Here is a 16,289-nt window from a genome sequence, read left to right as displayed (position 1 = left end):
TCTTTTATGAGACCATGGGTATTTTCCTCCTTTTCATTCTTCCATACCTAGAGCTTAACATAGTGCTTGCTAGTATGCCATACATATTTAAGGATTGAATGGATGGATGAATGCCAGTTGGGTTTTGAGAATCCCCTCTTCCCATTTGCCAAAACCAACATATTCACCTACTCCCCATACAGTATTTTTTGTATGGTGACCGTAGTTTCCAAGCCCAGATTTGATGCACATCATTCTTGGGAAATCCAATGTGATGATTAAGTATATCCTACTTAGAATCATAGTCTCATAGAATGGAGTCCTCAAAGGAATCTTAGATGATCACTTTCCAGTTAGTTGAATGGGCCCTGATAGTGGAATTGGCTTATCCAAGGTCACTAAGCTATGTTGAGTTTAAAATAAATGTGAGTTGAAGTTGTTTGGCTTTTTAGAGCTCTTGCTTGGGATTATCAGAGATACCCAGAAATTATTGGAAACCTCCATGGTAATTATCTGGCTCTGTCTTTTCTATTTACTGCACACAGAGACTAGCACACTACCTCATGGGTCCTTCATTTCTTTCCAGTGAGGCTTGCTAGGGTAACTGAGCAGGATTTCTCACCATGTGCTAGGTATGGCTTTGTTCTTTCACTCCACATGTTTTCAGATGTAAAAAGTTGTGAAATGCAGTGCTATTTAAAACTTACCACCTGTGCCAAACCACCGTCTGCACCTTGACCTCCACCTATTCAGTGAAATAGACACATACTTGAGTTTATATAGATGACCACAAGTATATAATAAGATGTCAGTGGAAAAGATCTGACAATAGAGATGTAACTTTCTTGCAGTCATGAGTCCAAAGGGCCTTCTAGGGTTTATTCTTCTGCCTCCAGGTTGTAATACCTCCAAATTTTCTCCGTTTGTAATGAATGCTTTGGGAATGAGAAATGCGTATTCATATTTGAAGGGTGCGTTCTCATTGGCTTTCAAGTTTTTCTTGCTCTTGAAATAATGAAAGTATGAATGGTAGTAAATACAAATACATGATATAGAGAATAAATACTCCAAAAGCCTCACAAGTCCTCATAAAGTTTTCTTAATACAAAATTATTAACTGGGCTTCTGGGTTCCTTGGGCTTGCAGGCATTTTTCCCAAGGGCCAATTTCTTTGAGGCGGGGCTTGGGAAATCTCACTCCAGAAGATCCTCTCTTTTACTAAACAATGCTCCCACCCTGACTTTGTGTCAAGCTCTAGAAAATGGCAGTGGAAGGATATTTTCCCAGGTCCTTTTCCCCATTGGAAGCAAGGCCCTTTTCAACTGTGATGTTTACACAATGATGACATTTACAGTCCATATTGCTTAGGTACAGTGAATACTCACATCCTTTGTGTCCCTGAGAGCACTGGCCACAATACACAGCACTGGGAACACACTCAGTAAATCACAATCTGCAGTGTAGAGCAGATGCTCAGCAAATACTCAGTGAGCAAGAAGATCAATGTAAAGTGAATTAGTGAATTAACAAGGAAGCACACGTTTGTACCAGGAGTTTTTTAACCTTATGGTCAACTTCTTGACACCATAGGTCATGCCTCCAAATCTGACCAGAACAGAGCAGCTTTATGAATTTTCTATCTGTGCTTTGAGATCAGCTAGTCTGGTGTGTTGTGCTAGTAGGTGACCAAACAAGTTGAATGGACTGAGTTTGTGGATAAAACAAGAGAAAAACACTTCGGCTTCATAACTTTTGAATGGTGTTGGAGTATCAATACTGCTGAAGCCTAGTTTAGTCCACATAGAATAGTCACATAGTGCTCTTCAGTAGAGTCTTAGAAAATGGATACATTTTAGTGAAAATCTTCTAAAAATAAGCAATCAAAGAAGCCCTAAAAGCCTTTGACTGACAAGGCAGAATCAAGAAAAGGATTGAAACTTAAGATGTGCTAGCCAGGAAAATGAGTGGTGGTTAGACTCTTTAGCTGCATGTCAGCAAGATGGCTCCTAATCTTTACTTTCCATGCTCAGGAGGCTCAATGAAGTCTCCTTTAGTCTCCTGGAATGAAACATAAGCACGTTGAACTAGGAAGAAGGAATGATGCAGGGACACACCAGTTTGGAAATACATGTCTCTTAACTGTGCTCTTGAAGTTAGAGGGTTGAAATGCCATCAGGGTTTTATATTATCTCAGCTACCCTTAGAACAGACAACCGTTTTTGATAAATACAGATCAGCTGGGATTGCAAAACTTTTGAATGCAGCCTGGAAGTCGTTCTGGGATTGTAGGTTCTCTCAAGTGGTTGAACTAGGAACAATGAAAACTTTGTCTTTCTTTCTTTCTTTCTTTTTTTCTTTCTTTCTTTCTTTCTTTCTTTTTGTGGAGAGGAGATAGTTTAAACTCTTACTTAGCATCTACAGTAGGATAGTGAACTATAAATAATCCAGACAACTTGAGTCTGCTGCTGTGCTTGAATGTTTTTATGGTCCCATTTCCACTGTGATAAATACGATCATTCTCTCACTTGGATGCGTATGCACTTTTGTGTATGGATAGGTGCAATCTCCACTGAACAGAGGTTGATAGATAAAGAATTGATAAAACAAGAATCTCATTAACTTATGCTCCACCAATTTTGAGTTTTTGATAATTTGGATAGGGACCAAGCAAAAGTTTCCTTTAGTATTATCCATAACAACAGTGTATACTGAGCAAGTAAATAACATCGATAAGATTCAGGAAGAGTATTTAACTATGTAGGAGAAAACATAGCTTCCCATTAATTTTGGACACATGCTTTCTGATGCAAATATCTGTAGTGCTAAGTGCTAACCTAACCTATTCATTAATTTGGATTGGTTTCCTATAGAGTTAATTCAGAAATTTTTAATTTTGAGTGATTAAGTACATCTGATCCTTCCTCACTGGTTTCGAGTTACAGGGACCTAGCTCACATTATGTGGACCCCGTGGTCAAAGCTAGCTGTAGGAACCTCTCTAGCCTACATACAATGGGCAGGAAATTTTTAGACTTAACTTTTGTCAGTGAGCCCAATACTGTAGAGTGTTGATTGTGGTGTTAGTCGAATGTTAGTTACTAATAGAACTTCTTTGGAGTCACTAGTGTGTATTGTGGAGGGCTAAGCATGGAAGAAGCAGGTGGGGGTGGGAGGAAAAGCACACTGATCTCTGATACCTCATAACCTAAGGTCTCGACTTGGCCTAATGGAAAATATTTGTCAGGAGAATCACTAAACCTTGTATTTTTTTTAGCATATTTTATGCTGTGGTCAATACCAGTGGGCATATACTGATTAGGAGGATCCATTCAGTTTTAGAGAGCAGTGTTCATTACCAACAGATGATGTCTTGGTTGTTAGCGGCACTATATCTGAAGTCCATTTTAATGCCATCTTAGAACATTTAGGGTTTGGGGGAATGGTTCTTCACTTAGTACTCAAGAATTTGTCCTTGCCTTGAACACAAGCTCATAAGCTTAGTGAATGTTTACATAGGATGTTCGAGACATTTTTGGAAAGCTGGGACATTTGGCTGTATTTTTTGACCGTTTGTAGTTGATACAGGATGACCAGCAGAATTATCCATAGTGGGGCTTTTTTAATTGACATTTTCCTGTCTTATTTTAGAGCACTTGGTGGTAGGTTAAGTTTTCGGTTCTACTGTAGCTTCTTCCATGGAGGTTGTGGAGATCTTTGTGCACCGTCCTGGTGTTGTTCCTCACAACCCAATGGGAACGTCTCTTTCCTTACATCAGTGATTTGCTGTCCGACTGCCGCCTTTTACTTACCTTCTGCTAGGGTGATGTTAGGGACCCTACAGAGTACTGAGCAGAATCTCCAGGGATATTTGGCTTGTTGCAAAGCAGACAGTATGTGCTTAGAAGTGTTAATATGTAAAGAATTGGGGTTATAGATTCATAACTCTGTGAAACTAATTAAAAGGAGCTAAGATGCTTTCATGAGTGATGTGTTTGCAAAACCTCAGAACTTGTTTGGGGAGTTCTTGGACTGAAGTTCAAAATGGATGGCTGTGAAGTTCTCAAGCCAAAAATGACCTGAGTCAGGTAAACTTGGTACACTTAATTTGTTGAAATACCTATCTCATTTGTGGTTTAGTAGTAGGCAAGGCACCTGGGGAGTAGAGAAATGGGATTATTTCAAAAATTAAACCAATTTAGCTTGTGTGAAATGCATGGCAGGCATTTCATGTCAGTTGCAAGAGGTGATTAATTGGAGGAGAGTGTGGAAGCAATTCTAGCCAATCAGAAGGACAGTGTTAGACTGTGATTATAAAAATGGTTACTTTACAGTCTTAATTTCCATGTAGTCTGGAACACAAACAGATCTCACAATCACTTGTCCAGGTCCTATATTTAACCCTGGATGAAAATGCCTTGTATTTGTCCATGGATGGCTAGATAAGTCCTAAAGGTGTTCAGATAGTATTTTGTGGAAAAGAGCATATAAGACTGAAAGCCTACTAGAAGTTGTTGCATGTGATTTTTCCATTGCCTGTATTGGCGACCCAGTTATACTGCAAGGTCTCATGACAGTTCTCCTCAGCGCAGCTGACCTAGAGAATCTACTAGTGATTCCACTTTAGGCAGGGAATATGAACATAATTGCAGGTATGAGGAAAACAGGACTAATGACCCAGAAGATGGTGTTGTTTAGTGCATAATTCACCCATGTTGAGCATTTCCACTTTTTCTCTAGGCCATATGATGACGCATTAAGAAATAGAAGTAAAAAATGTTAATTGGGACTTAGTAAGAAATTTATGTGTGTTAATAACAGACCCTTAATGCTGACTTGGTTTTACCCTTGGTATAATGGCCAAAAGGGCACCAGACTATTGGTTTCTTAACTTTTTTAGCCTGGGGCATTCTTCACTCTGTATGGATTATACCAACCTTGAAACTTGAGGCATACCTCCAAAATAACAGTGAAACCAACACTGGAGCCAATGGGGAGCCAATGGGAAACTTTCCATTCATCATATCCTGTTTCTTGTAAATTGTTTATACTACCTGCATTTGTTTGTTCAATAGTAAAGCATAGTAAACACAGTCTTGAACTTGGTCTCAGTCATTGTTTTAACCACCTTTCAAAATTGTAATGAATTTTTTATGTTCTTGTTCAGCATGGCTTTGAATTTTCAATTACCCCACACTTACCAGAAGAATCAGGATTGCTTAGAGTATACCAGGTCATCTTGGCTTGTTGGGGCTGGACATATTTGCTTTAAGCAGTGATAGGTTAGACCCTCCCACATGGGATATAATGTGTGGACTTCACATTATGCCATGTGAAAGAAAGGAGCATAACTGGATTTGGAAAGAGGTAGATTGACTTACATTTAGTGGCCTGTGTATGAAGTCCTCTAGATTTCTGGACATTAAGAGCTATTCATCTATTATTGGTTTGAAGGCCGCCTAGTGCCTCCACTCTCTTATTCACTTATTATGGTTGCCCTGTGGGGTCATTCTATGACAGGAGGATTAGCACATTATATGCATACACTTGAGACACTGTTCATTATGCTCTTCAGCTATTTACTGAAAGTCTTCCAAGTGTTTAATGATTTCAGTTTAAGTGGGGAAATTAATCAGAATGGAATCTAGTATTGTAGTGTAAAGATTTAGTGTATGGGAGTAGAATTTGAGTTCTATCCAAGCATTTTCTCTGATAGCTTAAATGATTTTTCTTGATTTTTTTTCCAGTAACTGCCTTGCCGTGGAAATCAAGATTCTTCCCTCATGGTAAATAAATAGCTGGACATCCAGAACCTGAAGAGGCTCTAGTATAAAACCAACACTAGAAATAGGGCCATCCTTATAGAGAACTAAAGAATCATTGCTTTGGTGTTGTCTTCAGAAGTGAGCTTGCAAAACAAATTGGAACTTCAAGATTGTCAATAATTAAAGATACCTGTATTTTATTTGTAAAGTATGGCTACACTAATGGCACACGGTTTTGTCCATATATGGAGCAAGAATATGGGGATGTCTAAGCCCAAAGAAGCATACATTGGAAAAGTGGAAAGAAAGAAGAATATTAGACTGCTGGTCTATTTCAGCACTGGAGAATATACAACTTTTCAACTAACTAATAATATTAAAAATGTGGTACTTAGATCCTATGGAAGAAAACAAAATCACCTGCATTTAACTTTCCAAAATAATAGCTTCTTGTTTATTGAAGGATTATCTTCTGCAGATGCTGAGGAGTTGAAGATGTTCTTGGATGGATTCCATCAAAATAATCAACCATCCATGAAACCTGTTAAGGATGGAGGGATCTTTGCCAGCACAACAACACAGAAGGAAATCAACAAAAGTTCATCTCACGAAATATGTAATAAGTCAAGTAGTGGATCTTCAGAGACAGGAGAAGGACATGGAACAGCTGACCTTCAGCAGAAGCCTTTGTGTGCATCAAAGTCATCAACACTTACTTGCAATGATTTACCAGAAAATGGACAGGAGAAGAAAAAAAGAATGTTATCATCTGGTTCAGGGATGGGTGGGAAATTCCTGCAAAAGAATAGCTCTGTAAGAGATAAGAAATCCAAGACAAATTCCTTGAGGTATGTAAGCCACAATAGGAAGAAAAAATTGAGGTTAAAAAATAAGAAGAAATTAGCATTTGAACACTTATTCAAGACCGATTCTACTGGAAACCCTTACCTTCAGGGTGTTAGTGTTCTTCAGGTGCTTTGTGAGAAAATATATTTGGCATTTCTGTTGGAAGCAAAGTATAGTGCAGATAAGCCAGAGTGGGACAGACTCAAGATGACCCTTGACTTGTACCCAGAGAAACTCTTGCAAGGCCTCCCCAATTTGGGAAACACCTGTTACATGAACGCAATTTTACAGTCCTTATTTTCGATTCCGTCATTTGCTGATGATTTATTCAGTAAGGATTCCCCATGGGGTAAAATTTCCCTTGATGCTCTTAGCATATGTTTAGCACAGCTGTTTGTTTTGAAAGATATTTATAACATAAAAATCAAGGAGAGGTTACTTGAGAACCTTAAAAAAACCATATCATCAGTTGCAGAGATTTTCTCTGACAACGTACAAAATGATGCTCATGAGTTTTTAGGTCACTGTTTAGATCAGATGAAAGAGAGCATGGGGAAATTAAACACCATATGGAAGGCTAAAATTGAATCTGAAGAGGAGAATCCAGCTCAACAGATCTTTCCTGGAAGTGCTGCCACTGAAGTGCTCATTTGTCCCGTCATCAGTAATTTTGAGTTTGAGTTGCTGCGCTCTATTACTTGTCAAGCCTGTGGTCATGTTGTTCTCATGACCGAAGTGAATAATTATCTCTCCATCAACCTTCCACAAGGAACGAAATCACTTCCTTTGTCTATTCAGTCTGCTTTTGATCTCTTCTTCGGAGCGGAAGAGCTTGAGTATAAATGTGGGAAATGTAAGCATAAGAGTTCTGTTGCAGTGCACAAATTCAGTAGGCTACCCAGGGTTCTTATTGTTCATCTGAAACGTTATACCTTTGACGAGTTTTGGTCGCTAAGGAAGGATGACCAGGAAGTCGTTATTTCCACACATTTAGATATATCATCTCATTGCAATGAAACTACCAAGCCACCTCCTCCTGTGAGCAAGAATGTGCTTACTAGGGATTTCCAAATCCTAAAAGTCTTTCACAGCATAAAATTTGGAAACTTCTTTCTATCAACACCTTCAACAAAGCCAACCTCGGCATCCAATGATTCTCTGATTCCACACATTGGACCAGACAAAGAGTCTGAACCACAAAAATGCCAGATTCTCTGTGAAGGATCAAATGGAGAACAGAAAGAAGACCTGGGAAAATGTCCTAAACTGAATGTAACTGAGTCTGAATTAGTAAACTTAGGAAATGGAGCAGTCACTGAAAAAGAGCAATTAGCTGCTGGCTTGAGGATGGATCTTGAAGCAACGTCCCTTTCTCAGATCCAGAAAGATGAAGGTAAACCCACCAGTGGTCCAGACAGGTGTCTTGCCGAAGTTTATCTTCAAGAAATGTTTGAAAATCTAAAACAAAAGAAATATGAGACAACTAATACGCTTGTAGATTTCAAGAGTGGCACTGAGACTACTGAAGATACTTATAAACGTGAAAAAAACGGAATTCCAAAAGAATTCCAAAAACTGACTAAACAGACCCAGCAGGATGAATGGATGAAAATCTATGAACAAGCCCTGCAGCAGGCACTGCTTGGAACCCTCTTGAAGACACGTACCCACTGGTATGCAAAGAACCTCAGAAAACCTGCAGAATTACGTCTCCAGGAGGCCAAAGCAAATTCCCTAGGGGCACTGGGTTCCAATAAAAACCCTGGAAAAAAAGAATGTTTAAATAAGGAGAAGTCAGAAACTGAAGCCACAAAACCAAAAAGAAGCGGTAAGATGAGTGATCTCGATTCCTATCGGCTCATTGGTGTTGTCAGCCATCTTGGGAAGACCCCAAATTCAGGCCATTATATCAGCGATGCCTATGACTTTGACAGGCAAGTGTGGTTCACTTACAATGATCTACAGGTGTTGAGTATCGAAGAAGATCTCATGCAGGAGGCTAGGCTTTGCACCGGGTACATCTTCTTTTACATGCACAATGATATTTTTGAAGAGCTGTTGAAAAGGGAAGAGAACTTCCAGTCTCGTAACACAAAGGCAGGGAAGACCCCTCAGGAGAAGTAAGTGGAACAGGCTCCTGGTTGCACACATCTGCTTGACTACCTCATTGGTTACCACTTCCTCTATGGAAGGAAAACTCCACTCTAGCCAAAGATGAAGAGGCAGATGGCATCCAGGGTCAGAATTTAAGCAGAAACACTTGGGGGAAAATCTCTATTCTAACCCTAATACAGATAGGTCAATCCCACAGTTCAGCTGATAAGTATTCCTTTCTATTAGACTAGAATTGTGTTCTCCATATTCTGGTGCAGTGGATTTTAAGTGCAGTCTTTAAATCAGCAGCATCAGGATCATGGAGAAACTTTTGAGAAATGCAAATTCTTGGGTCCCACCACATAAATGCTAATTCAGCAAGTCTGATGGGGGGTGTCAGGGTTGTTGGGGGTAGGGAACAGCAATTTGATGGAGATTCCATCAGATGCTTGAGAAATTTAGAGAACTACTGTTCTCTACCACCACATAACTGCTAGTTCAGCAACTCTGATGGGGGGTGTCAGGGTTCTTGGGGGTAGGTAACAGCAATTTGATGGAGATTCCATCAGATGCTTGAGAAATTTAGAGAACTATTGTTCTCTACCACCACATAACTGCTAGTTCAGCAACTCTGATGGGGGGTGTCAGGGTTCTTGGGGGTAGGTAACAGCAATTTGATGGAGATTCCATCAGATGCTTGAGAAATTTAGAGCACTATTGTTCTCTACCACCACATAACTGCTAGTTCAGCAACTCTGATGGGGGGTGTCAGGGTTGTTTGGGGTAGGGAACAGCAATTTGATGGAGATTGCATCAGATGCTTGAGAAATTTAGAGGACTACTGTTCTCTACCACCACATAACTGCTAGTTCAGCAACTCTGATGGGGGGTGTCAGGGTTCTTGGGGGTAGGTAACAGCAATTTGATGGAGATTCCATCAGATGCTTGAGAAATTTAGAGAACTATTGTTCTCTACCACCATATAACTGCTAGTTCAGCAACTCTGATGGGGGGTGTCAGGGTTGTTTGGGGTAGGGAACAGCAATTTGATGGAGATTGCATCAGATGCTTGAGAAATTTAGAGGACTACTGTTCTCTACCACCACATAACTGCTAGTTCAGCAACTCTGATGGGGGGTGTCAGGGTTGTTGGGGGTAGGGAACAGCAATTTGATGGAGATTCCATCAGATGCTTGAGAAATTTAGAGAACTACAGTAGTGTGTTAGGTATCTTGGTGGATTTTGCTGTTGTATATTTGGTTACATTTCTAAAGGAGTTTGATTACAGTTTTTGTTTCTTATATTCACATATGCCTTTCCTTCAGAAACTTATTAAAAACAAAAAACACACACAGAGAAATCACTCTTCTGCCGATCATACTCAGTGATTTGACTTAAAAAAAAAAGTTTCTGGAGTCCTGACCAAAAACAAAACAAAACAAAAAAACACACACAAAAAAACACAAAACAAAAACAAAACAAAACAAAAAAACAATTGCTGAGGTTTTGGCAATAAAAAAAAATAGTTGCTATGGTCCTGTCAATAAATAGTAAATGAATCTGGTAATTTATGAATCATCTTGGGCATATGCAAATGAGACTATAACACCAGGTCAAGTCTCCAAATTGTTTGCTAGACTCCTCCTTTTGCTCAGTATCAAAAGGGTTATATACTCTCAAGCTTAAGGATGGAGAGTTTATTTGCCCTCAAGAAATTGACCCACTTTTCCTATTTGCTAGCCAGCTGTTCTTGGTGTCATTTTAGTCTTCTCCAAGAGGCACTTGATTTGCCTCAAAGGAACATTGATTTGCCAGAACTTTATCTGAAGCCTTGAACAATCCTCTGCATTCAATATTATAAGACTAATGCCAGATTTCTTTTATTCCTCCATATCTTATAGCAATGGTGACCTTATTCCTTCAAGGAATAAACACACAATGCACACTTTAGAGTGGACCTGTAGGATTTGAAAGTGTTACTTGTCACTGATTTTGTATAACGTTATAAAACTTAAAACTATTTGAGGTGCCTTTGAGGCAGGTACAGTAACACCTTGTACCTTTGTTAGGAAGAAATTACTTACACTAAAGGGCTTTCTCACATCACACGAAGGGACTGAATTTTTGGTTCCACCTTTACCAACATGGGCGTCCCTCCTTGTTTCTAGGGGGTGGGCTCGGTATGGCTGTATTAATCCAACAGCTTGTTGGTACTTTAAATCCCAGAGGCCTTTAAAGAGGTGAGTTGGAGCGTAGTGGTGTGGGGAAGTTAGAAAATGCCCTTTAAGGGGAAAACCAGATTCGAAAGTTGGGGAATTCTATTGCTCACAGCACAGTGCATCTAGAAGGAGGTCTGAATGAGACTTGGAGATTGCAAGGTAGATGGAGGCAGTTTGTTTATTCAAGTTGTGTAGTACTTCAGCAGCTGTGGTGGTTGAAGGATAAGGCTGGAGTTCCCTTTAGAGGAGGGGAGGGACAGTTCGGTCTCACAATTCCAGGCTTTTGACCTCTCTAGAATAGTTAAGCGTGAGCTCAGTTACATAGGCATCAAAGCAGGAGTTTTGGTAGAGTGAGAGAAAAGTTAATTTGTTTTGAAAGGAGAATGAAGATGCCAGTAGCTTTGAGATTTAGAAATGTCTGGTGTGGAGTATAGAGTATTATAATCCTGAATATGCTGCTCTTCAGCATGGAGCACTTCCAAAATGCAGGCTAAACTAAAAGGTGAAGAAGATGGTTGGGATATCCAGGATGGGGAGGGTCTATCCTCCTAGACAGATGGCTTGGGTGGAACCCTTCATCGCCCTGTGAGAAAAAATTTGAGGTGCACAGTGAGCAGCTGCATACCATCTGTGTGTTACACTGTTATTTAAATAAAAGATTAAAATAATTCTTAAGTGACTCAGTGGCTGTTATTTATTAATGGATTTTAGTTAATTCTCTAATTTACACATCAGATTTCTAAGTAATCAATGGATACAAAAACTTTCTTTGACAGTGTATTAGTTTTCTATTGCTCCTGGAACAAATTACCACAAACCTAATGGCGTACAACAACACGACCTTGTTATCTTACGGTTCTGGAGGTCAGGAGCCCAAGATGGGTATCACTGGGCTCAAATCAAGATGCTGACAGGGCTACAGTCCTTCTGGATGCTCTGAAGGGACAGTCTGTTTCCTCGTCTTTCCCAGCTGCTGGGGGCTTCCCCACATTCTTTGACTCATGGCTTCAGCCAGTGATGTGCCAGCGATGTGAGGCTGAATCCCCATACTGCCATCTCTGACTCTTCCCTCCACTGCCTTCCTCTTCCACTTTTAAGAGTTATGGTGAGACTAGGCACGACCAGATAATCGAGGACAATCCCCTACCTTAAGGTCAGCTGATTAGCAACCTTAATTTCCACTTGTTTTGTAATAATAGATTGACTGCTTCCAGGAGTCAGGATATGAACATCTTTGTGGGACCTTTACTCTTCCTACTAATAGTAAAGTTAGCGGAAAACTATTTTGTCACAGCAACAAAAGAAGCGGACTGATTTAGGACTCAAACACTTGGGAAATGCTTTTGGTCACTCCACCAGGTAAAGAACCCAAAGCACCTAAGGTTTTGGCTGAGGCCGAGGGAAACTTGGTAACTGAGGAACTAACACCTTGAGACCAATTACATAAACAAGGGCTACAGTGGCTTTGCACATTTTCTTTATTATATGTATGTGTCTGTCTATACTCACCATTCCCTTTTTCTTTATCCTGCTTCATCTATTTTATGCCCAAGTTACTGGAGATAAACTTTACAGTTTAGGTAATAGAATATTTGATGGGTGCCTGACTTTGAGGAATAATGAATGAAGCCCATGATGGGTACCGATGACTTGGGGGCTCTGAGTTGTCTAATTTGGGAGAACAGTGAAAACATATAGGAGGACTGGTATCTCTAGAAGGTGGAAATGCCAGTGTTTTGCTGCTATTAAGAGGTCAAACGTATGTAAAGGGGTGCATATGGAAGCTGGGTAACCCAAAGGGATGGGCTGTGCCACTTATCAACATCCTGCCTCTTAGCCCCAAATTTATCCTTCAGCACATGCTCTGCAGTAATGGACAGAATGCCTTTAAGGCATCTTATACTGAAAAAATGTTGAGCTTTTTAGTAGAGGGTGTGCGAGGTACATTGCAAGGGGAAGGGGCTCCCTTGCTGTTGCCAGTTGTTGAGGTGGGTTAGCAATGTGAGCTGTGATTTTGGGTCTATCTGATGGTGCACTAAACCAGCCCCAGAACCAGAATGTGTGGTCCCCTCATGACCTCAAAGCTCCAAACTGATCTGGTGATGACTTTCCCGATGCCATCTCAACCTGGACACCATGAATTCTAGTGCTCTGGCCTGCACCCATGCCCTGATTCCCTTTGATCTTATGCCCTTCCCGGGTTTGTACTCCATGGCCCTTCTGACATCCAGCCCTCTTGACAGGAATCCACAAACCCCAGGTCTCCTGCCACACCAGCATCCTTAGTCCTTCTGCATGACTGCACACCTGGCTGTTGGCTGTAGCCCTACTGGTGCCGGAAGGGTTACCACTGGGGACCCCACTCACTCTGCGTGCTCTTGCGTCCAGGAAGTGCCTGAGGCTTGTCTGTGTCCTGACTATTCCACTGTACTCCGGATGATTGCTTTCTGCTTGCCCAGTGACTGTGGACCATGTCTGGCTCAGGCTAACCAGCAAACTTATCTGCCATGCAGTGGGCCGCAATTGCATCAACGAGATCTGAACCCTAGCCCTGGAGATCCGGTCCCTTTCCAAAATCTGCCCTTTCTTGGATACTGTCCCTCAGCCCTAGGATACAATAGCAGTTTTTCTTATATCCTACAGTTAACTCATCATAGGTTAATAATTATTTATATTAAACTCTTTAAATAACTAGTTTCTATATTTTGATTAGATGCAGACTCATACAGAGGCTGAGTGGTCAGATACTCTAGCTCTACCATTTCAATAAAACCCAAGACCTTAATGTGAGATTCTCTGTTTTGATTTTATTTAGTGTTGCTTTTTGGTGCAAAGAAGGCTGAATAGAGAACCATAATACTCTGGTTGCTGGTGCAACTTCTGGGAAGAGGAGGCTAATATATCAAGAAAGCACCTCTTCTTTTAATGCTCCATCTGCTGTGTGCATAACAATAACAACTGATAGATGGTTTCATGGGGGGATTTCAATTCAGACAGATTCACGTGTGTCAATGACCAGGGACCTTGGGCGAGAAGAGCACTCTCTAGTGTCTACATTCACCCTTTACCAACCTGGTTATATTTCTGCCCTCTACATTGACCCCACTTAGTAAAAATATTTCACAAGAGAATTCTTAGCAAAGTAGGTTTCTGTAGCCTAGCAGAGTGGATTATTTCCCCCAGTGAAAGTTTCTGTGTCTGGCAAGCAACAGTGAGACAGTGACCTCTAGGCAACCCTGGTCGCCACTTTGATTCAGTGGCAATGCAAAAGTGGTACAAGGAGACTCACATCTGGCGCCAGGTGCTGGGTGTCACAATGCTGGGCTGCAACAGCACCAGGTCCGTGCAGGACAAGGCCTTCCCTGTCTGCAAGGTGGAGTTCTAGCCCCAGCCCTGACCTGATGCTGACCCCCTCCTCCTAGAATCTGCCACTGTCCTGAGATTCACCTGCATCAAGAGTTAACCAGGTACTCTGCTCAAAACAAAAAATCTGGGGGCACCTGGGTGGTTCAGTCAGTTGAGCATCTGACTTTGGCTCAGGTCATGATCTCACGTTTTGTGGGTTTGAGCCTCGCATCAGGCTCGCTGCTGTCAGCGCAGAACCTGCTTCGGATCCTCTGTCTCCCTCTCTCCTTGCTCCTCTCCTGCTCACACTCTCTCTCTCAAAAAATAAATACAATTTTTAAAAAATCTGAAAGTTTCATACTTCTGTTTTAAACTTAATGTATTACTAATTCTGAATCTGTATGGACGCTGGCCACTTGGAAGCTCAGGCAGGCGTCAGTGTTGCAGTCTGGAGTCTGAAATCCATAGGGCATGCTGGCAGACTGGAAACTGCTGTAATCTTGAGGCACAATTTCTTCTTTGGCAAACAGATTTGCTCTTAAAGCCTTCAACTGATTGGATGGGGTCCACCTGCATTATCAAGGGTAATTGATCATAAATGCTAGCCATGTCTCCAAGATACCTTCACAGCAACACCTAGTTTGCTGTTTGATTAAATAACGGGGCTACGGCCCACAACTCACACAAGTTGATACATAAAACCAAAAGTTACACGTGTTATGTGAGTCCACAGACTTGGTGTACCTGAGGAAAAGCATGAACAAAAAAGTCAGTTTTGTTAAAGTATACTATATTTTGTGTTATAATCCTAAATCATTATAAGATAAAAGATCATTAGAAATAAAAATTCAATTGGACAGGCTTAAGAACAAAAAACCACAATTAGATATAAAAATTCAATTGGACAGGCTTAAGAACAAAAAACCACAAGGGGCGCCTGGCTGGCTCAGTCAGTGGAGCCTGTGACTCTCGATCTCGGTGGTTGTAAGTTCTGGCCTCCAGTTGAGCATAGAGTTTACTTAAAATAAAAAACCAAAAACCCACTGCCTAAGGAAATTGTTCCTTAAGCCACTTAATAAAACTCTAACGCAGCTGTCTCTTCAGTTTCATCATTGCAAAAAGTATCATTGTTTTAACCACTTTTGCAGCATAAAACTTGCTGCATAAAATTAAGCAAATTTCCAAGAATAGAGTATTTGCATCTGACAGACACTCCTAATTTCCCCATCTCTAATTCTGCTTCTGTGAGTCACCAACCCCTGGGGTCTCTGGAAGGTGCCTCTGCAGTTCTGTCTGCAATGATAGCACCTGTAACATTCACAACCAGGGTTCTCAATGGAAATGCATACAGCTTTGCCTTTTCCACACATCACAAAGTTTCCTACCCCAGAAATGCAAAGTAGGTAGGTAGGTAGGTAGGTAGGTAGGTAGATGGATAGATAAAGGCAAACGGCCACTGCTTTTGTGCTATTATTTAAGAAACATAAGGAATGCCAAAAATAAGCCTGTAAGCCAGAATTCAGGAAACTATGGTTTATGGGCTATGGCTTGCGATCTTTTTTTTTTTTTTTTTTTGTAAATATTATTGGAATACTAACATATACATTTACATATGAAAGATTCATTTACATATTCTATAACTATAGTAGCCTGGTCTAGTAGCTGTGAAAAGTCCTGGAAAGCCTAAAATATTTACTGTCTTACCTTTTAATGAGAAAGCTTACTCTTCTGTAGGTTATCGTTCTGCTAGTGCTTGAAATTCCTCATTAGGAAGACATCATTCGGGGACATTCTTATGGGTAAAGGAAAAAAGCCCTGCATAGAGAAAATACTCCAGGGTTCATAGGGTCAGATGCTTTTCTCTACCAACTTTTAGCCAAGGGCAGAAATGAACACAGCGACAGGAGGAGGGAGAGAGGAAGTCGGGGCATTGAGAGGTGTTGTAGGGCAGGAGATATGAGTAAAGGAGGGTGTGGTTATGAACACAATTTACCCACAGAGGCTATACCTGTGGAGAATAGGGAGCATGTTGGTGGCAGACGTGT

The 16,289-nt window shown here is 40.8% G+C and overlaps 1 protein-coding gene and 1 long non-coding RNA gene across 2 annotated transcripts in view; both read left to right on the top strand.

Annotated features, from left to right (window-relative positions):
• The window catches only part of LOC109253736 (uncharacterized), a 48,889-nt gene extending 43,124 nt beyond the window's left edge, over positions 1–5,765 (top strand). Inside the window, exon 4 of the long non-coding RNA XR_002074510.2 lies at positions 5,723–5,765. This is a non-coding gene — a long non-coding RNA (uncharacterized LOC109253736). The remainder of the gene's footprint in view (positions 1–5,722) is intronic.
• A 7-nt stretch (positions 5,766–5,772) lies between these two features.
• USP26 (ubiquitin specific peptidase 26) lies at positions 5,773–9,469 on the top strand. The gene has a single exon (XM_053891483.1). The coding sequence runs from the start codon at positions 5,951–5,953 to the stop codon at positions 8,708–8,710; it is 2,760 nt and encodes a 919-aa protein (XP_053747458.1). The 5' UTR covers positions 5,773–5,950; the 3' UTR covers positions 8,711–9,469.
• Positions 9,470–16,289: the final 6,820 nt, after the last annotated feature.

Source organism: Panthera pardus, unplaced genomic scaffold, assembly GCF_024362965.1.
Source record: "Panthera pardus isolate Hobbes unplaced genomic scaffold, ASM2436296v1 HiC_scaffold_27, whole genome shotgun sequence".
Lineage (NCBI taxonomy): Eukaryota > Metazoa > Chordata > Mammalia > Carnivora > Felidae > Panthera > Panthera pardus.
This window is presented reverse-complemented; position numbering and strand designations above follow the sequence as displayed.